This window comes from Mesoplodon bidens, assembly GCF_964165515.1.
Source record: "Mesoplodon bidens genome assembly, chromosome: 12".
Lineage (NCBI taxonomy): Eukaryota > Metazoa > Chordata > Mammalia > Artiodactyla > Ziphiidae > Mesoplodon > Mesoplodon bidens.
This window is the reverse complement of record NC_138168.1, coordinates 93,668,624-93,691,446: the sequence shown is the minus strand read 5'-3', so window position 1 is coordinate 93,691,446 and position 22,823 is coordinate 93,668,624. Positions and strand designations below refer to the sequence as shown.

The 22,823-nt window shown below is 43.2% G+C and overlaps 1 protein-coding gene across 13 annotated transcripts in view; it reads right to left on the bottom strand.

Moving 5' to 3' along the window:
- The window catches only part of ERMARD (ER membrane associated RNA degradation), a 28,352-nt gene extending 5,602 nt beyond the window's left edge, over positions 1-22,750 (bottom strand). Inside the window, exons 1-16 of one of the 13 annotated variants that reach the window (XM_081251594.1) lie at positions 22,634-22,750; positions 19,649-19,811; positions 18,181-18,320; positions 17,115-17,216; positions 16,737-16,826; positions 14,675-14,772; positions 14,095-14,231; positions 12,544-12,658; positions 11,498-11,600; positions 7,658-7,687; positions 6,914-6,982; positions 5,366-5,539; positions 3,554-3,640; positions 1,917-1,993; positions 1,232-1,357; positions 703-921 (exon numbers count right to left, since the gene is read on the bottom strand). In XM_081251594.1, the coding sequence (XP_081107720.1) occupies positions 703-921; positions 1,232-1,357; positions 1,917-1,993; positions 3,554-3,640; positions 5,366-5,539; positions 6,914-6,982; positions 7,658-7,687; positions 11,498-11,600; positions 12,544-12,658; positions 14,095-14,231; positions 14,675-14,772; positions 16,737-16,826; positions 17,115-17,216; positions 18,181-18,320; positions 19,649-19,766 (1,685 nt within the window). In that variant the 5' untranslated portion in view covers positions 19,767-19,811; positions 22,634-22,750. The other 12 variants (XM_081251595.1, XM_081251599.1, XM_081251598.1 and 9 more) reach the window with 12 other exon arrangements.
- Between the last annotated feature and the right edge of the window lie 73 nt (positions 22,751-22,823).

Genomic DNA, 22,823 nt, shown 5'->3' with positions numbered 1-22,823 from the left:
GCCCCGGCCCCTGCAGGCTGTGCGGGATGCCCCCCAACCCTGGGCCTGAGCTCCTTGCCTGGTTCTGAGCCTGCAAGCACCCTGCCTGCTCTGAGGACCAGGCTCCACCGGCTCGGCACCCGGTCCCTCCACTCGGCTCCCGTTCCCTTTGCCCAGCGGCAGCTCCTTCCTTACAAGTCAAGATTCAGCAAAGGTCTCTCCCAACAGGAGAAACACAAATGGCTTAAACATGAGAATGGGTTCAACATCTCTGGGACCAAATTCCAGTTAAAGTCAGACTCCAGTCTTCCCGGGAGGAATTTTAAAATGTATCTTGTTTTGGGGAAGGACGTGTGCTGCAACAGCATTATCTCACAAACTGCTGGCGAAAGCAAAGGAATACGTACTAAGAGCTTTATAAACACATACCATTCAACCCCAAATTCTAGGAATTTGTCCAAAATGGTCATTTCGTGAGGATGTAGCACATTCTAAACTACACAACGCTGGCATCCCCGGGTACACCTGCTGTCATAGTTTAAATGCAGATATTCATTCGGGTCCGTAGAACCCATATCCCAAAATTATAAATGGCATTTTTAAGTGACACGTACGTAACTTTTCCTGAAAATAAGTATTTCTCTGAAGTCAGGGGTAGAAGTGTACCCAGAGGTAAGAGCTGCCCAGCAGAGCTCCTCTAAACGAGACCCGCAAGCCGCGCACCTGTGAACCAGGCGCAGGTAGTTCCGCCGCTGCCGGGAGCGCAGGCTCCTGTCCTCCCACTGCCGGCGCCTCAGCTCCGCGAAGGCGGCCACCTGACCACACACGCGGCGGCAGTGGGCGCCGATCTTCTGGAGCACGGCCAGCACCTCCAGGACAGCTCTGGGGCAGAACAGGGTCCGGACAGGGATGCTGCAGAGCTCACGGAGCAGCTGGGGCCACCTGAAGGGCAGAGCGAGAGGCCCGAGGGCCTATGGTCGCCGGTCCTCCGCGGCCTGCACACCTGCCGCGGCCTCCAACGAGGTCTCAGTTTCCTGCTGCAATCGTTACACTGGGCGGGTGTCGATGGTGAGAACAGATCATGTGTTGTAACGTCCGTCAGACCAATGCACGCACCACCAGGGCTTATCTAATAATTCCTCCTGGGACACAGTGGGATTCTAACACTACCTTCAACGTGTAAGACTTCAAACACAGAAAACTGCGAAGTCGCTGACCCCAAGATACTTCACCCAGGATACCCTGAACTTACTTCTCAGGAGGAAGGTGCTCCGAGTCGTGAGGAACGCGGTGGGTCTCGGGCACATGGTGGCACAGCTCAGCCACGATTTCTGTGATTAAAGAGTGGCAGGCATTTATTTCAGAATTACCTTCTGATCTGAAAAACAGAAAACATTTAAAGATACATGACAATGAGCAAGATGCCTAATTAGTGCCAGTGCAGAATAGTATTTATTTCAGTGGTTCACTGAGCAAAGCACTCAATCTTCAACTCGCTTTCCCCAAAAATAAAATGAAAAAGCCACCATCAGAGGGAGAGGTAAAAAGAAACGACACAACACACTGTGGGCGATGCACCTGCTGTCAGAAGATGCCCTGTGACCCTCGAGAGTCCTCCCTCGAGCTGACTCTGCAGTGTGTCCACGCCCACTCCTCTCCTGAGCTTCAGACCCGCTGTCACACCATCCACTAACCATTTCTGCCAGATGCCACCGTCCTCCCCAGGAGGCCTGCCTCTTGCCCCTCTGCCCTTGGTCTCTGCAAACGGTTCCCCCACAACCAGGCCCTGAACCCCCCGCCTTGGCCCTCCAGTCCCCAAGACCTAGCAACCCCTCCTTGGGATCTGTCTCCCGACAGGCTTGCCAGAGAAAAAAAATTGTTCAGAGGCTGACATTCTCGGACCCCCGCGAGGCCTGCGTGACTTGGGGGGCACTCACCGCTGAGCCTCCCTTTCGGATCCTTCAGGCAAAGGCAGCAGAGGCCAAACTCCAATGCTCCTCTCACAGCTCAGCACCTGACAGGACAATGTACAACTGCTTTTCAAGATTTTTAAATAATGTTCTAGAAAATATGTTTTTAAGTTGTTACAGATGTTGTCATCACTTCTAAGAAGAGACATATCTGTAAAATTGTTACAGATGCCACACTTTAAAACTAGGTGATGGGTCTGTTACTCGATCAAATCAGGTAAAGACAGGCAGGTGAAATATGGGATTCCAAGGAAGTGTCCAAAATTCTTCTGACGCCTCCTGATGAGAGTTGGTCCGTGTACCCGCCCTTGGTTGGGGCCAGCCGTGGCGAATGGCCATGGCCTTGAGAACACAGGGAGAAGCAGGTCGGAGACGGGCCCCTCCCCTCGTCCCCACCTCTGCTCGGGTGCAGCTGGCCGAGCACCCAGCACAGACTTCCACTCTTCAGATGGGTTCCTGTCCGGCAGAACCCTTCCCAATTTATGACCCACAAAAGCACAAGCAAATTAAGTGGTTGTTGTTGATGCCACCAAACGAGGTACTTTGTTACGCAGCTGATATCCCGAGCAATGGACTTAGAAAGAACAGGATGAAAGACTGGCTGCAGAATAAAAGGTGACTAAATCACATGCGGCAGGAGTACGAGGCCACGGAAAAGGTGAAGATGCACAACGCCCACTGTGGGGAAAGGAAGGGGCGTTGACCAGGGACCTGGAAGCAGCAGCCAAGGAGCAGGAAGGCTGGCTCCCTGAAGCTTCTCTTCCTTCCAGAACCTTCCCTCCTTTGTTGAAGCCTCCCTCCCTGAACTCTTCTGGGCCCTCCTTCTAACGGCTTTTGTTCTGGAAGCTCGGAATCACGATGGGCACACAGAGTGATGCAAGTGGATAAAGGTACCAGAGCAGCCCGACGCGCCATCGCAAACAGGACCCACTGACACAGGAACTCAGGCTGATTCCTTCCCTCAAACAGCAAGGACAGGACGCCGCTGGATTCTGCTCCTGCACATCTGCGGATAACCCGCTCCTACCTGATGCTACTCAGGACCTGTCTTCTCCAGGCTCGGCTTCTCCCCGGCGCTATTGCAAATCTCCCCAATCCATTCTGTGCTGATTTTACAGCTTCCTTTTAGAATTTCTCAGTTAGCAACTATCATGATTATTATATTCTTGGAGACGACCCCATTTTTGCCCCCTCATACCACCTACCATACAGAAAATAAAGTCCCTGAGCTACTCGCCAAATTGTAACTTCCTGGTAGAAATGCTTAAGAAAGTTTGTTGCCTGCTTGTTTACTTTACAGGTGAACAAAGGCTGGCCTCATAAAGCTGGCATCCCTCACCACCGAAAAGCAACACCTGTGACCGGTCCCGGGTTAACAGCACTCAGCCACCCATCAAGTACCAAGAATGCCGAGGACACAAACCCCGCCACAACCCTAACTGCTGGACCTTAGAAAGACACAGTGGCTTGGCCAAGGCCATGCACCCAAGAGGCACGCAGGCTACAAAGCCAGGTCTGCGGACTTGCAGCCCGGCTGGACAAGGCCGGCCTGTACCTCTCAAATCTCTGCAACAACTGACCTGCACACGCCCGTCCCCACACACCTGCTTTTTAAGCTGAGAAACTGGATGGCAGCGAGCGCTGTAAGCTTCTGCAGTGCTCACCAATGCTCTCACTGCTGCTTTTTCCTGCTTTAGAGAAAACAGACAATTGTTACTACAACTTCTGGTCAGGCTCCTACTTTTCTTCTATTGCACCTTAGGTCATTTAAGAGTCCCGATTTCCAATTAGCTTTCTTCACATAATTCTCTCAGCTAAAAGAAAGTAAAACTCTTCATTAAAATAGGTCTAACAAGGCTTCCCTGGTGGCGCAGTGGTTGACAGTCCGCCTGCCGATGCAGGGGACACGGGTTCGTGCCCCAGTCTGGGAAGATCCTGCATGCCATGGAGCGGCTGGGCCCGTGAGCCATGGCCGCTGAGCCTGTGCATCCAGAGCCTGTGCTCCGCAATGGGAGAGGCCGCAATAGTGAGAGGCCCGCGTACCGCAAAAAAAAAAAAAAAAAAAGGTCTAACATAGTAGTCAAACCATAACCAACAAAATTTTTCAATGAGGCTGATTAACAATGATAAATTACAAAGGCCACTCTGTCCACAATGCAGCAAAACAAGAAATAAATGGGGGAAAAAAGATGCCAAACAATTGGAAAATGTAAGAGATTCTCCTAAAAAACTAGGACATAAGAATTTAAACATTAAAAATCAATATAACTAAAAGAGGAGTACATACTATAAACACTCAATTGCCAAACATACATTTTAAAAGAGTAAAAATAACATTATTTACAGCTGACACATCTGTATAACTGGAAAACCCAAGGTGGCAGACTATTAAAGTCAGTGAGTTGAGAGTGGACAAATTTAATAAACAAAAGTCAAGAGCTTTCCTACGTATAAGCAGTAACTACCTAGAACTCTCAATAGCACAAAGCAACTCATAGAGTTAGTTGTTACTTGGAGAAGAGATGCACTCAACTTTCATTCACACAGATACCTACACGGGTACTACACGGAGCAGAGAGAAACCAGCCCTCACTGTGTGGTGAACGTCTGGTGGGGTCGCCAGGACTCACACCTGAAGTCAGTGACGAGCCGGCAGCCAACACAGCACACACGGCTTCTCCCCTGAGACAGGAACCTCAGGAGGGCCTCAGAGCACAGTGGGGACACATGGAGGCCACACCCCTCCCAGGGAACAAAGTTGCCAAAAATAAACTGTTAATGAAATGTTAGTTACAAAACAGAGTATGTCCTGCTTTGGAACCCGCACTGCAGGCTCATGGAAAGACGTGGAAGCAGAGACACCCAGCTACTGACAGCAGTCACCTCTGGGAGAAGGGATTCCTGAAAACTTTCACTTTTTGTATTAATTTTTCTATCCTGTTGGAGTTTTGAAACAAATTTTACCATAATTGTTACATGTACAGTCTGAAAAAAAGATTAAAATATAACTAACAATCTAACCAAAATTATTTCTTTTAAAATATAGAAGAATTACAGTTTATTGACAAATGCAAATATTCTACTCTCTCATTTAATAGTCCTCTGTAAATTTTTCCAATTTATTTAGTTAATCCTGCTTTATACTTTGTTCTCTGGTTTGCAATATCCCATCACTGTTAAAAACACAAGCAAATGTATGCTTAGGAAATAGGTTGAATTATTTTAGGTGAGATCAAGTAATATTGATTTATTTGTTATAGAGAATACCTGTACACATGCACACATGTTCAGATGGAGGCACACTGTACTCATATAAATTAAAAGATGATTAAAATATAATTACATTTGAAAATAAACTACATTCCTTCATAACTTAATGATAGTGAATCTAATTAATTTTCTTTCCTACACATTACCTTAAACACTGATAATAGATCTTCATCAATAAATCTGAGTAAAAGTACAAAGGAAAATGCAAGCAACTGATTGGCTGCTTCTTTCGGAAATTCAGGTAAACTGATTTCCCCATGGCTTAAACGATCTCTTAGACGGGGACCTTCCTGATGGTTCAGGAAATCCCAGAGAAATTCCTATCAAAAAAAGGACACAGAAAATATTTGGTTAGTATTCTCAGCAGAAAGAAGGAAAGTCCGAAGGCCCAGAAATGGCAAGCCCAAAACATCTGAGGAGCAGCAATGTTCATTACAGAAAAGTTAGCCTGAAAAAGAAAGTCATTCAAGGGCACACAACAGAAAAGTATCAAGTTACGATAGTCACTGGGATCTCTTGGCTTTATCACTGCACTTGACTACCTCAGGCAGGACTGCACCCCACTAGCTCAGGATTGCCCTGAGGAAACCCTGTCCTCTGTAACTGCACCCCACCACCTCAGGCAGGATTCCCCTGAGGGAGCCCTGTTGCCTGTAACTGTACATCCTGCTCCTCAGGTAGGATATCCTGGGGAGCCCTGTTTCTGTATCTGCTCCTTGGCTGATTGATAAGAACCTAAGAAGTTTGTAGAACTCACCCACCAGGGCTACAAAACTGCTTGCATGGCTCCAGTGCTTAAAAGTACCCTTTCTCATTCTCACCCTCCTGAAAAACGAGAACTGAGTTGACCACATTTGGAAGCCAACTTTCCAATCAATAAAAGAATCCACTGCTGTGCTCCTGCATGGACAACACCATTTTTCTTTCCCCTCATGGCTCTCCTTCTTACATGTCCTTTCTCACATCACTCGTTTACTTCTGAAGCCCTATGAAGACACTGCTTCTTTCTTAATGGCAAAAATCCAAGGACTCTTCCACAACGTAGAGGAAAATAAGTCAGAAAACCCAATTTGCTGACCCAGGCAAATTGCTGATGGACAAACAGAACTAGACAAACTAGTTCAATCATCCTAATTTCCTGATGGCAGAAAGGATGCCCAGAGAGCGTATGGAATCTGACTAGTGTCACACAGCCGGAACTGGAACCTAGGTTGCTAACTCCCAGTTAAAAGGAGAAAATAAGAAAATTCTATTTACAGTCCAAAGTAGTCACTGCAATAACTTCATAAAATACAAAACTGTGATAAATAGAAAATGGCTCTAAATAACTACCTTCTCTCATCCAACACTGTCTTACTAGTCGCATCTGACTTTGCTGTCATTCACGAAGCAAATGCAGTCCCTGCTACCAGCGCAATACAAAACCCACAAATTCAAATATTGCTCAGAATCAGGTCAGCTAAGTCATCAGGCCTTAGGAGAAGGATATTTAAACAAAAAGCATGAAGCACAGTACCTGAGCTGGGCTCAGAGCCAGCAAATGACAGCTGTACAGACAATGAAGTTCAGACATGGGAATGCTTCAGAAGCATTTCTTATGGGCACGTCACAAGCCAAAATTAACATCATTTTTGGGAAGTGCTAATCACATCCATAAATACAAGGATGTTAGATCGTAAATGCCTAAACTTTACCATTGCAGGCTCTCCAAGGAAAAGAGGAAGTTGATTGATTTTACCATCATTCAAGTGTTTTGCCAATATCTAAAACACCAAAAAGAAGTAAGTTGATTAACTGGTACATATACAGAACTTTCAGTGTCAAAAGATATTGTACATTTGGTATGACATGCTGTGTAAGTCCAAAGCAGATTAAATGAAATAAGGACAGTCTTAAGAATGTAGCAACCACCTGTTCAGAAAAGGTTTTCTCAACCAATACAATGACTTTAAGAAGATATATATATGTATTCTTAATTGTGTGTATGTGTTTATGTATATTTACATGTATATAGGTGTGCATATGTGTGTTTATATATATTCATGTATATATGGGTGTGTGCATTTATGTGCATATGTATGTATATGTGTATTTGTGTGTTTATGTGTATTGTGTGTATACAGGTATACGTGTATATGTGTGTTTATGTGTATTTGCAAACACTGTGTGTGTGTACATGTATATACGTGTGTATATATGTATATATGTATGTTATGGCCTTTCCATAACTTTAGAAACTAGGTTAATAAGACTGGGTCTCAATTAGTCTGAAAACTATATTCAACACTATCATCACCTTTTTCTTTTTTCTTTTTTTTTTTGCTTATATGACTATCAACATTTTCCTGTAAGCATATGATTTATGGCTGATCTTTAATTTTAATTTTAAAAGAATACAATGTTTTATTTGTTTCAAAATACCTTATAAGTTTACTTACCTCATCAAAGGTAGTATAAAGAGCTGCTGACTTCAGAAAAGGAAATAAAAGAAATAATTAAAGTAAAATACAAGTAGTGTGACACTATTCAAAGCAGGAAAAAATTCTAGCACAGGGCCACAAATATGAAACCTTCTTTTGTAAATAAATCTTTATCTAGCAACACTTTGGGAAGAATGTCATTGACAACATAAACACAATATAAAAGACATGAAAATACAGCAACCCTGGCAGTCTAGCCGTGTTAGAATACTGCTCTAACAAGTAATGTAGCTCAGATACTTTTTTTTTTTCTTTTCTGTCGAGAAATGTTTTTTTATTGTTCATGGACTACTGATCACAGACAGAAAGCATCTGGCTTATTTGCGACTTCAATCATTAGCTCTCCATTTTAGGTTAATGCCAATATTTGAGAATCAGGCCTGAGTGAAAGCAGTAATAAATACTAGATAGAAATGACAATAAAAGTCAGAAGTATCATAGTCCAGATTTCCAGAGGTCTGATCTAAATCAGCATATCTCAGTTAACGGGTCTTTATGATCTTACAGATTTGAATTTAAAGTTTGTAATTCAGTTTAAGGACTTGATAAGAAAATAGCATTTTTATTTTGCAAATTAAGGGTAAAATGGCTGTTCAATTTCTTCATACAAACTGGGCTTTTAAAGCATACATGTGGCTAGCATACTTAAATATTTTACCCTCCAAGCATTTTTTCTTTTTCTTTTTTATAACATCTTTCAGATACTTCTAACACTTATGATGCCACAACTTCACAAATCACTACTCACAAAGAGCACTTCTACTGATGCTGGTATTTGTGTGCAAGTGAGCACAACTGAATATTTTCTCCAACAAATAGCCTTTGTTTTTCATGCTTCTTGGTATAATTAGCCCAGACTTTAAAGACACGGCTCGGGGCCAGGCTGCCTCAGCACTCTAATTCCAACTTCCACACCTTCTACAAGTGAAACCCTGAGCACCTCCATGCTCAGGTTTCTCTGCAAAACTGGAAGTGAGGAATGCCCATCTCAAAGGCTGCTTGGGGGAATTCAGTAGGATTTTACACACTGTGTGTCAAAATCAGTATTTTGTGGAAGTCAGGTGCTCAAGAAATGTGTTATACTTATTAATGCTTATTAACATATTTTCATTTTAATATTATCAAAGACTCCTGAACATTTATTACTGTGCAGATGACTCTAAAGCCCATGTATTGCTGACCCTAAAATTTTTTCCAAGCTCTATTCTAAATATTCAATTGCCTACTAAATATCCCCACTACTTCCTCAAAAAAGCTGAACTTTTCATTCATCTCCATAAACGATGTGAATTAACTTCTACCTTTTTTTTTTTTTCTGCCACGCCGTGCAGCTTGTGGAATCTTAGTTCCCTGACCAGGGATCGAAGCCGGGCCACAGCAGAGAAATTGCGTCGTCCTAACCACTGGACTGCCAGGGAATGCCCAACTTCTACCTTATTTTATGGAGTTGGTATAAATGTCTTATCTCTCACCCCTAATACACACAAGCTTCTAAAAGTCACTAGGTCTTTGCTCATCTTCATATCCTGCATTGATTCTGAAGAGACCTTATGCCATAACAAGTATTCAATAAATAATTACAGCATTTGCACAGCACTTTATAATTTTCACGTTATGTATTGCTTTGTAAATAAGTTGATGCTATGTTTATTCTGGATAAAAGCCTGGGCTAAAATTTAAGATATTCTTCGATAAACTACATCCTCTGTAGAAACGGTCACACTATTTATTTGTGCAGTGAAATGACAACTAAATAACCAAATTCATGACACCACAGAGCCGTGCAGTGACTGGTCATGTTACCATGAAGTCAATTCTAAGAGCACTCGAGTGAGAGCTGTGACAACTGGGGCTCTAGTTTCTGCCGGAAGACCCAGGCTTCACTCCACAACACTGGACTGGGCAGAGCCTACATCAAAGGCACCGGGTGTGGGCACCAGCAGACATAAATATGGATGACCCACTCCAAAGGGGCCTACACCAGAGAGCTCTACAAAAATGCACATAAGGCAAAGCAGAACTGCCTCAAGATAAGACAGGAAGAGAACGCAGAGAAAAGCAGCTGTTAGATCTGAGTAGATGTGGCTCTGGGAGGTAACCACTGTGGCCGGGAGTGGTCAGGCAGGGGACAGTGGGCAGAGTGAGAGGAAAGACATGCATGTTCAGGAACTGGCGAGGAGCTTAAATTATGCTGGGGAATCAGAGGGAAAACAAACTGGAGAAAGGCTGAGGCCAGACTCTGACATCCTTACAAGCCATGCAGAAGTGTGAGCCTTGCAGGCAGGGGCTGGGAGCCATGGAAGGTTTCTAAGCAGAGGAAACCATAAAAGACACAGGAATACTCGTGAGTTTAGAAAATAATTAGTGGCAGTGTGGGAATGGATTAGAGAAGGAGAATCATGAAGACTTGTGGGAGATGAGTTACCAGGTGAGCGTGATGGGGAGCCAGGTGAGGCCTCAGCACTGAAGGACCACAAGACAAATCAGGGGTAGAACTAATCGGCAGGGCAAGTCCATGAGGAGAATGGAGTGCAGGCAGAGCATAAGATGGTGTTAAAGCTTGGTGCAGAGCAATTCAGAGGATAAGGATAATAAGGAATAAATACCAGAGAACAAATTTGTGGAAGAGAAAATTTACTTTTCTGAAATAAAGTAAATTTGAGATGCTAGGGAAAACTCATATGAAGACATTCAACAAACAGGTGTAAACCTAACTCAGGAGATCAAAGTACCGTGAGTTAGAGACAATGCCTTGGAGACTGCTGGAACTTAATGCTATAAATTGCCCTCTTGGCACTGCTTTAGCTGCATCAACAACTTTTGCCATGTTGTGCTTTCATTTTTATTAGTTTCAAAGAATTTACTAATTGGTGTTGCTCCCACACACGTAACAGCGTAAGGTATGGTATTATGTGAGGTCTCCCAAGGAATAAATATAAAGAGAGTACAGGGTTGAGAACAGAATGCTGCGGAATGCCTATATAAAGGGGCACAAAGAGGAAGCTGAACTAGTGAAAGAAACAAGAATACCAAGTATGGTAGATGCTGCTGTTTGTCCCATAATATATATTCTCCCTTTCCCCTACCTAATGGATTCTCCCATAGCTAACTAGGCCCATGGCCACCCAGAGACATCACTAAGCCTCCCTGGCAGTTTTGGCCAAAAGGAAGCAGTATCCTTCGAGAAGGGCATACTGTAGACCACCCACGGCCCACCTCATGGGGTTACAATAGTACACCAGTAAATATGGCTACAGAGAAAACATAAGTGTCAACTCATTTTATGACACCATTAGGTTTAAAAGACTACTTGGAGGGCTTCCCTGGTGGGGTAGTGGTTGAGAGTCCGCCTGCTGATGCAGGGGACACAGGTTCGTGCCCCGGTCCGGGAAGATCCCACATGCCGCAGAGCAGCTGGGCCCGTGGGCCATGGCCACTGAGCCTGCGCATCCGGAGCCTGTGCTCCGCAACGGGAGAGGCCACAACAGTGAGAGGCCCGCGTACTGCAAAAACAAAAAAACAAAAAAACAAAAAAGCAAAAACAAAACAAACAAACAAAAAGACTACTTGGAAATATGACAGAACCCTCAAAGACAATCACAAATAAAATAAATATATAACATATAAAATCACAATAGGAAGCCACAAAAAATGACAGTCAAGCTTTCCAAAGAAAGTTCTTAGCTAAAAAATTCATTTAACAATAAGCAAAAATATGATATTAAAAGCTTTTAATTAGGCACAGAAAAATGTCAATACAGCAACAACAGTCACCATCAACCATTTAAAGCAGTGTACCTCAGCAGTCAGAAGTCTCTTTGGACATTTGTTAACTGTGGCAAAAACTTTCCTAAGTCCAGTCTCTAGTTGCACCAATAACAATATGGCACAGTCAGCAAACCTGTGAAATTGAAGGAAATAAGCAAAACTTCATGTTTTCAAAGTAAACACTGGCACCAACACCATAATAAGGGTGCTGTATTCCAGATACTACCAATATGTGTCCAAAGCAAGGAGGAGTGACATTACTCACTAATATGAGAAACAAAAACAGAATCAAAATCTCATTAGACTAGTGACTGTAAAACTATTTTCCAGTGTTTTAATGTATGATGAAACATTTTTAGCAGCTGCAGTAGAATAAAGTGTCATCAAAGATCTGCTAAACTTGTTTCATCACTTCTAAAAAATACTCAGAAACCAGGATTTCAGTGGGTTCTCAAGGTACCCAATCAAACGTACGTATCGGGATAAGGTAACGTGAAAGGAAGTAAAGACCACTGAACTCCTGATGCTTACACCCCTGGGCCTGCTCCCCAGGGAACACAGAGACAAACTGATATCTTCTTTCTCTCATGATTCTCTAACATTGAACACTATGTTTCAGTCACAGTAAGAACTCAAGAAAATATTAATAAGTTGATTCTGAAAAATAATTATCAGGGAGTTCCCTGGTGGCCCAGTGGCTAGGATTCCGGGCTTTCACTGCTTGCTGTGGCTCGGGTTCAATCCCTGATGGGGGAACTGAGATCCCACAAGCTGCACAGTGCAGCCAAAAACATTTTTTAAAGTTTTTAAATAAATATAAATTCATTAGTTAAATACAAAATAATTATCTTTATTAATTGTATAAAAACAGTACAAAACAATAATGTTTAAAACACAGTTACAAGATGCCTTTTAGTTAATTATATGAAGATATTCTATGCTCGGGTCTGCTCTTGAGTCAGTCCTGCTCCTACCTGCTCCAACTCCAATAGCGACAAAGCAGGAAGGTTAGGGTTTTAAGAAGGCCTGGCCTCCAAGCTGCCAATGACCACTTTGTAATGCCACACTTCAGGTACCTGTGAGACTTGAAGCTGATTAATGCAACTTCCCAATATGGCAACATGATTTTTAGTATAAAAGTGGATTTCTTCATCACTTCTTCTAATACTGAAAGTACCTCATAAGTAACATCTGTAAAAAGAGCAAATGTTTTTAAGCACAACCACACTAATCAACTGAAAAAAAAGGTGTAAACACACTTAGGGAGTGATGCCACTGAGCCGACCTCTTCAGGAAGATAAACCGTGGGCCCCAGGCAGCGTGCCACCTAAGCGTGAGACCACCTGAACTAGCGCCAGGGTTGCAGGTGACCACAGGCACCCTTGGAAAAAGGGAACGTGGGCAACTACATCTCTTTAGTGATTTAAGCTACAACAACTTTGAGTAGAGGAGTTCAGGGTCAACAAGCTGACCACACTGACCAAGAAAATTAAATATATCTTCAGAAGATACAGGAACCAAGTGTGAACCCAAAGGTAAACTATGGACTTAAGGTGATTATGACTTGTCAATGTAGGTTTATCCTCGGTAAAAAATGTACCCTCTGGTGGGAGATGTTGATAATGGGGGAGGCTGTGCGGGGGCGGGGGGGAGGGGCGTGGACGGGAAATCTCCGCACCTCCCTCTTGATGTTGCTGTAAACTTAGAACTGCTCTACAAAAATAAAGCCTTAAAGAGTATATACATTGGGCTTCCCTGGTGGTGCAGTGGTTGAGAGTCCACCTGCCGATGCAGGGGACGCAGGTTTGTGCCCCGGTCTGGGAAGATCCCACATGCCGCGGAGCGGCTGGGCCCGTGAGCCATGGCCGCTGAGCCTGTGCGTCCGGAGCCTGTGCTCCGCAACGGGAGAGGCCACAGCAGTGAGAGGCCCGCGTACCGCAAAAAAAAAAAAAAAAAAAAAAAAAGAGTATATACATTATTGGCAGTCACCTAACTACCAGAAGGATCCATGATACAAAAAGGCTACGACTGCCAGGACCAAGATGATCTGTACTGTTCCCTCCAGGATTAACATCAGCAAATACAGACAGAACACTTCAGCCGAAGTGGAAAAGAATGAGCCTGGAACAAGCACATGGTTTAATTGCTCTTTCAAAGTCCCGTGTCCCCCCAACCCCACTAATTTGGTAAATGGCTTTCTCACGAAAAGAAAACAAAAGATGATATAGGAGAACATTTATACTACTGGTACTTTTGGCATAATGATTATGAGTACAAAGGCACGAGAGCTAAAAGGAGAAGGGAAAGTGCGTTGCAAACTGGTCCAAAGGCATTTGTAGCCAACATATGTGCACGATGAACTAGCTTTATCACTAGCGTTGAGTCACGCAGCCGTGGCCCTCAGACAGCCCTGGGGCGCTGTGGGAAGAGGTAGGGGGTGATGGGGCCCAATTTAAGAGGTTCTTCATGAAGGCATTTCATAGAGCCTTCATGAAGGCTTTCAAAGGCATCTTGCCCCTGGAGAATAACTATTCCACCTACAGAGTTCAAGTCTCAATGCTATTTAATAACTCTATAAATATCTTTACAGAGATATATTCAGGAAAAATGTGGCATGTGGAACTTACCAGGGAAAACGATCAAATCCTCTAAGCTTGTAAGAATTATGAAAGGTCGATGTGCCAATGTGCGCTTAGTTTGCTGAAGGTAACCCTTTAGTAGCTGACCCAATCCTGCTGTCAACAATATCATCATTGAACAGTATCTAGTGGAAAATACCATAGAGATCCATTAGAAAAATGAACTCAGCACACATATAAAAAGCTCTACTTTCAAAAAAAAAGTTCAAAATTAAGAAAATAAAACAGCATTAAATTGCAGAAAACTCCACGGGCTGTGGGGATGGAGCTGTGCAGTGGTCGGGAGGACCAGTGACATCTCAGAAACCTGTGAGCTTGAACCTCGGGTCTCCCACGTACCAGGGCGCTGTGCCCGTCACCACCTGAGCTTCTGGGGCGCGAGTCAGTGAAATCATAACCCTATCATCACGCCAGTCATTCTGCCACTAACATTCAGTTTTAGCTTCAAAATCCTGTCCCCAAACTCTCCTTCTTCTCAAAATACATCTTTCCTTGATGTGAAATTCAAAATAAAACAAACTCTTAAGTATATCAAAAAAGAGAGAGAATCCCTCCCACAGCACCTTACTTTGGAGGAATCTCTTGAGGCGCCGCGAAGCCGTGCCACAGAACATTGCGGAGGTTGAGTCCGCACGGAGAGCCCACGAAGACCTTGAGCACGTCCATCTAGGTGGTGAGGAGGCAGATCACCGGGTCACTGAGCAAATCAATACAACACTGGGATCATGTGAGCTCTGTTCTCGGAAGTAATGGAACCAACGGTATATATAGTAACGAGAACAATAATACCAGACCAACACTTGCTGAGCGTTCAACATGTCAGACACATTTTGTGTTTATTTGTGACTCACTCACCCTCAGGACAACCTCTGAGGAAAGCACTATTATTCCCACTATGCAGAAGAGAAAAATATAAGCAAGGAGAGGTGAGACCAAGGTTTCAGAGGCCACAAAGCCACAAAGGGGGATGAGATCCCACCCAGGCTACACTGCTTTCATACCATACATCAACATGGCCAGTATCTAGATAAAACAAAACAGAAAGTGATCAACAGAAACTCCACAGTAAGCAGCGTGTGCTCATGACAAAATACACAGGGCAGAACAGCCAGACCACAGAGGCTCCAGCCTCTTCTCTGACTTGAAGCTCACCGTTCACCTGCTCTGTCCCTCCATCTACAGAGCAAAGACTCTCCCAGTACAAGGACCCTGCTTATCAAACTGCAATAATTATACCTTTCCATGGGCTACCTCTGGGCCTGGAGCACCACACCTTAGAGGAGATTCAGAAAAACGGAAGCCATTCAGAGACTAAAAGAACTCAACCCCATGTCATATGAAAGAAGAGCTGAGCCTCAAGGAGACTCAGGAGAGGACTGAAGCTGTCTTCATACAACTTAAAGACTCACTGGGAAGAGGAAACAGATGCATTCTGGATTTCCCTCAAAGGGCAGGAAGTTATAAAGAGGGGTTTCAACTCAATGTCCAAAAGCTTGACAGCCAGTCCTTCGATGCTATTCTGGGAAGTCTTGGCTCTCACACTATTTTTAAATACTTTACTATTAACTTAATTAAATGTTAATGACTATAATATTAATAATTTAATATTGTTTTAAATTTAGTGGTATTTAAAATTAATTGTTCATACCATCTGGACAATCAGAAATATATATGCTAACCAACTAGAAAAATTATCTGGGAACTAAAAGGGCTGCGGGTAGGCAAAAGGCTCACTGCACAACACAGGCAGAAAACAAAGAGCAGAAGAAAACGACGGAACTTAAGAACTCAGCGTGACACCAAGCAGTCTGTACTTCCCTCCACACCCTCCACCAAAGAAAACAATCCTTAAGCTGACAAGGGGTAAGAAACCACCGTAAGAGTGGGAAAGCTCTACTGACAACGGATTTCTTAATGTCTTGTTTGTAGTGTCCTCCCGGCTTGGCACTACCCTGGCTTCCTCCTTCACCTCAGCCTGGCCTTATTCAGTTGCCTGAAGGTTATTCACTGGTCTTAAATGAACTTGATCATGTGGCCTCTAGAAGGTTTGAAAACGTACATAGCTCTGCATGTTTTTTAATTGGCACCTAAATTTTTTTTCCACTGTAAGTTTGAACAGCTGCAAAAGGTATAATTTCTCGGATGTTAAAAATATTGATTTTTTAATAATAAAACTATAATATCAATCTTTAAAGGGTTAAAATTTTATTCTAGAAGTTAGTATTACAATCTATAACTTGCAGAATTAGTACTATAATTAATATGTAATCAGTGGATCAAAAGACTTCAAATTGCTCATCTGCCTGGCCCCCCAGAGGTTATTTTATCAGAGGCTATCCCACCAGAGGTCATCACATCAAAGGTTACTACTACACCTGAGGCTCTTATATCTGAGGCCCACACACCAGCAGTCCTCACACCAGAGGCTATTATCAAACCACATGAACACTCAGGACAAGAGGGAGGTGTGTCTTTTGGCTGGAAAGGGGATGTGGGAAAGGAAAATATGCTTGAATCACTGAAATTAATTTTTTCCTAACAGAGCATCAATTTTTGAGGAACAGAAGTACAGCTAACATCGACTGTTTTGCGCTGTGTCTACCCCTCCAGGTTTAGGTGAACAAGCTTACCACAGACCGCCCAAAGACTTGAGCGAGCTCCTCAGATGCCATCAGATCGCTTAAAAGAAAGGGACATTCCTTCCCAATCAGTAAATACACCTAAAATTCAAACAAATACTGTGTAACAATCGTATTATAAGTCAGACGATGCTAACAAGAAAACCGCCCATAAAGCAAGTGTCTGTACAAATGAGAGGACAAAAGTAGCGAAGACACCGACGTTTTTGATCTCATAATCGTTCAAAAAGAAAAATATTTTAAAAACCTGTGCTAAGTGACTGTACAGGAAAATACTTAAAATCAAGAAATCTGAGCTAAACTGCAAAACAGGTTAATGTTCTTTCTGATACTTTACTGGACCAACAACGAAAGAGTCCTCACACTTACGTCAGCCAGGGCTCGCTCCAGACATGATGTCAGCTTCATTAAGCTAAGAGAAATAGCAAGAGATTGAAGACTTCCCAAGGCATCAAACATTTCACGAAATAACTGTTTAGAATAAGACATATGTTAGAATTCGTGTTCAATAAGTATTATTTCTCAAAGGCACAGTTCTATTAATGAAGTTCAAACCTCTGATGATTTCAATTGGTATATTTTAATGACTTTTTTGGTACAGGTAAACATTTTCTATATAAATATAACAATATCCGAAGAATCAAGAGAGATGTTTAACTCCTTAGGCGTTCAATATCTAAGGAGTTTTTGGAAAGTTCTTTCTTTATTTAAATGTTTATTAAAAGCAATAAATCTGGCATAATTGTAAATTGAAAGGTCAAATATTTTGACCTAAATCTTATTTCCCATTTTGATTAGTTCTTAAAAATAGATAAACATAAGGCAGCTCACCCTGCCACTTAAGGGAGCTACTACACAGGGAAAAGGGAACACCCTTCCACCCTACATTAGGAAATCCAAAGTATTTTAGAATTAGACTCTTTTATAGTTACTGCTCTACTGTAATCATTTAATGTTCCAAGTGAAATGGTTGGTTTGAACCAACCACCAAACCAACCATCAAGCCATCCAAAACAAGGTTTGGGCCCCAAGCTATTCCTCCTCCCTTCTATTCGCCCTCAACAAGCCAAGCATCCCCACCTCCGGTCTCCCAGTCCCACCGTCTCAAGAACACCTTACTACCGGTCTGTAAGGTCTTTCTTTTTTTCTGGAGCTATCCATTTTTCTCTGTCCCAGGACCAGCACCCATGCACCAAACTAGGTCCCTAAACCCCAATCCTGACACTGCATCCAAAAACCTCCTTTGGTCAAAGGATGTCTCAGCTCAGGCTTTGCGGGCTTTGCAAACAGCGCCAACTTTGCCTTGCAACACTCAAGCCTTCTTACAGCTGAGGGCCCAGAGGATGGAGAAGACCCCTTTAAAATCAGCAAGTAATAAGGGCTTCTAAGTGGAATCTGCAGTCTTTTATTTCTAAAGGTTGTTCAAAAGCCGAACCTCTGGAACACCTGTCCACTGGAGCCCAGGTGAATATCGCGTTTCAAACTGCCCCTTGGTCAGAGACGACAAATGTAAGTGGACAGCCTGGCACACAGGGCCCAGCAGCCTCACGCTTCCCCTGTAATCCAGACCCTGGGCTTCAAGGATAAGAAAGCAAGTTAGTACCACAGCTCCACATCGTGTGATGCAAATGCCTAAATCATCAAAGAAAAAGGGCTTTAATTATGAAATTTCCATAAAGTGGGCAACCAGTTTATAATTGAACTTACAATAAAGATACTCATGCTGTTGAAAATAAGTTACATAGTGTTTAATCTGCTTATAAAAGAAAAACTCTCATTAGCGAGTTTGAAAAATAAAGAAAGGTTCAAAGAAGAGAACAAATATTTTTTCATGTTTTCAATCTCTTTATCTGTTTGTACAAAATCAGCTTCATGTTGTTATATATAATATTTTAACCTGACTTTTTAATGTAACATTATTAGACTATGAGATTTCCAATGACATTATTAATAATAATAATTATTAATTATTTTGGAACCTATTTAGAATATGAATTTTTGGTTTTGTTTTTTTGATAAGTTTTGGTTGAACATTCACATGATTCACGACCAAAAAATATAAAAGGGTGAAAGTCTCCCTCCTGCTGCCAGTTCTCCTTCCTATAGCAGCTACTGTTATAAATTCCTTGGGTGTATTTAGAAATATTTATACATACACAAGCAAATAATACAACTATGTGCTCCTCCTATTTTTTCACTCAGCCATACAGCTCAGAGAGATTTCTGGATCAGAAAGATGGGCCTCCTCACTCTTTTTCACCACTGCATAATATTCCCTTGCATGCATTTTTTTTTTTCATAATTTACTTAATCAATCCACTACCGCTTGACATTTGGCTATTTCCAATGTTTTTTCTTTCTTTCTTTTTTTTTTCTATTACAAAATGCTGCAGTAACTTGGCACAGACACACGTTCATACCTGTGACTGGGTCTGTCTTGTACGTTCCTGGATGGAATTACTGGGCCACAGCACATTCGCTTATAATTTTTACAAATATTATTATTTTTCCCATCCCACATCCCTACTTCAAAAGACATACAAGAATGTCTGGAAGACATTTAAACTAATTGTATGTAACACTGGTCATTCTATACCCTTAATTCATATGACTTCTATCCTCTTCCCTCTTCCACCCGGATCATGGGCCGTAAGCTGAGAGCCCCTCAGCCCTCACTGCCTCCCAACCCCTTCCTTCTCACACCTGGTTTTCAGAGCCCAGCTTTCCCTTAACTCTCCTATGCTTCTCTGCCTCATTCCCTCTTTCCACACCAATTCCTTTTGTCTTTCAAATTAAGAAATTCCATTTCTCTTTCAAATGAGCAGAGAGGGAAATTTTACAGGTCAAGACATTTTAAATGCAACAGTATTGACAGGCGTTTGGGCTTCACAGAAAGTACAAACCTGATTCTGTATAAACCACACAGTCTGTAATTGTTGTCCAGCATACTTCACCATTTTGAGTTACAATACAACTGATATCGCAATTTTCTCTGGCTTCAAACCCGAGTTTACAAATCATATCATACACTGAAGGAGAAAGACACGTGGTAATAGGATCCTCTATCTGAAATATAAAACACACTGTTTAACATGAAGTAAAAATTAATTTTAGTATATATCTAAGTTACATGAAAATTCTATTCTGTCTATTCTGAGTATATTCTATTCTGAGTATAGAATATACTCAGGTATAGCTACTGTGTTAACACACTTTCCGAATGTCATGAGAACTATATGATTAAAACATTGTGATTAAATGTTAACTAAAGATTACTTATGCAAATATTTCCAAGTAAATGCTTAAAGATTTTTAATTACTTTATTAATCATAGTATTTAAGAATTTACAGAAGCTCAGTATATTTTATGGATAGTGCCTTATTCCTTTCAGCATTCTTTTGCTATCCTAAAGTTATCAAAATAAGCATTTTTTAATGAGGGGTGGGAAAACAGAAAATCAAGCATAATGAGTTAAAAGAGAAGCAAAAAGCATAACTCCGACTCCCTATATGGTGTAAAAAGCAGCAAACCACACTGCTTTTCCATGAAGGATTAAATAAAACCAAATTTTCATAATTTTCTCGACATTACACGAAGCTCATCTTATAAACCTGCAAAGAGATCACATTCTAGGTCTAAAACTGACCTGGGGTCTTTATGTGATGTATCAAGTTCAGGGATCTCTGTGTTCTAATATCAATAAGTCCTGGTAGCTCCCTGATTTGGAAGCCAGTCAGCTTAAGTTCCTCCATCCTGGTCAGCATCACCCTGTTATCCTGTCCACTATTCCTGTCCCCAAAGGCTTCACTTCCCCTTCTCAGGCCTGGTTGTCAACCAATCCTTTCAGGCCCTAACAGGTGAGGTGCTGCCCGAGAGACTCGTGTGGAATGTTCAGTGGTCCTCTGGGACACCTGCTCAGCCAGTCGGTGCACAACCCTAGGAGCACTGCTGGACGGCAGGGGAGAGGGGAATTGCTCCCGCTGCCTGCAGCCTGGGGCTTCCTGTGCGCTTCCTATTCCTTTGAGCACTGCCCTGCAGCAGCAGCGGAACTCAGCCTGCAGTCTTCCCGACACCTGTAGGCCCAGCTTTACCACCGAATGCCCACCACAGACACAACACCATGCGTCAGTGCCTTCCCTTCAGAACTCTGCTTCCCAGACTTGCCAGGCCCTTACACATAGCTGGACAGCACAGTTTCCTCCTTAGACCCCTGAGTTTCAGCCATGCAGGTGCCCTCCTCTAAGTTTCTAAGCTTTAAACTTCCAACCACTTCCCTTAGCTCCCTCAGTCCTAGGGGGAGTGACTGCTTCCCGCAGCTGCCGTGTCCACGATACTACTTGCAGAGATCTCTTTTTATCCTTTCAGATAACTAGTTAACAATTTTTACCTAGTTAACTCTTTATACCAAATTATCTTAGTGCAAAATCTAGTGTGGTTTGTCTCTGGACTAACACAGAAATATAACTCTAAAAGGTCACATTCACATCAAAAGGGACTCCTTGCATTTTTAAAAAGGATTCGAACTCTAAAGGAATGAGCTGTAGTTCTGGAGTGACAGGTGACAGGCAGAAATGATATTTCTGCACAAAAGCCCATCTACACCACTAGCAGAGTGGGCCCTGGATTTGGCACCTGAAGTTGTAAAAAGGGTCTCTTTTGGTTGTAGACACTGGATCAACACAGTTGTCCCTCAGACTCAACCAAACAGTAACATCTTACAGCACAGAGACCACGTCTTATACAACGTTGTATCCCCAGGACACAGCACAGACCCTGGCACACAATAAATGAAACATAAGAGTTACATGAATGATTGGCTCCTCCTACCCTGAGCTGCAATACACCCCTCCAAGTCTCCAAGACCTTCAGATCTGAGGAATGGCTATATTCTACCCCTACCAACACACATACAATTCTACAAGTTGGCTTCTAGGTTAACTTTTAAGCCCATACTCTGTTAGACAATAAAATCCAACCTCAAATCAACAAACATTAGATGCTGCAATGCTCTGATTGTCACTCATGACAATAAATACATCATCCTGTGTATTACACTCAGGAACATGCCTGTCCCCCCCTAGAAGCCAGAAACCCTGCATGTTTGTGTGCATGTGTGTGCACCTCCCACGTCATTTTTGATACTTCAGTGTCTTGTCCAGAGCAGCATGGGGTAGTGCAAACGGCCTGTGCTTGAGAGCTAGAATGATCTGAGTTTGAATCCTTTCTCAGCCTCTTTACCTCTTGCCTTGAAAACGTTACTTAACATACCTGAGGCTTTTAACTGTAAAGCGGTGCAAAATATTATCACCTTCTCTGGTTGCCGTAATTAGAGATAATACTTGAAAAGCACCTAGCACATAGTACTCAGAAAGTAGCAGCTAGTGCTAAAACTGCTGACAGATGACTGACATTGAACTCCCTGAGACAGGAATGTAAGTAAAATCCTTATTTTGAGGCAACCCCACTGAATCCGATCTACGGTCAGTTAATGAGACCCTTGTGATTTAGTTTTACGTTATCAAAATGGCCTAAAAATGTCCAATGTAATTCTGACTTGCAAATGTGAGCCAGAGGCGAGTATCTACACATACTTCCCACACTGCTCAGGGTACCACCTAGTGAAAACTTCCCTTAGGGGCGAAAGCCAGTCAGAACAAAAACTATAACCAACGCCGCGTTGTGCCTGCACGCCCCCGGCCCCGGTGAACAGCTCCGGGCCGTGGCTGTCGCGGCCACAGAGCCTCCACACGCGCGCAGGGCGTCCCCTCGGCCCCCACACCACGTCCTCGCGGACTGCAGCCGGGACCTCGGGCCCCAGGAACGACGTGGAGTCGGGAGGCGACAAGAAGCAGGAGGGCGGGGCGGGACGGGTCCAGCAGGCGCCCACCCAGCGCAGGCACGGCCGCCCTCCTCCGCCGCGGCACCGGCTGCGGCCCGGACGGCGCTTCCCGCGCCGCACTCCGAGGGGCGCGCTCAGGAGAACCGGCGACCGCAACTCTACCTCCATGACTTTCGGCGCCCGTCCGCGGCGCCGAGGGATGACGCAAGCCACGCCACACCACGTCACGTCACGGCCC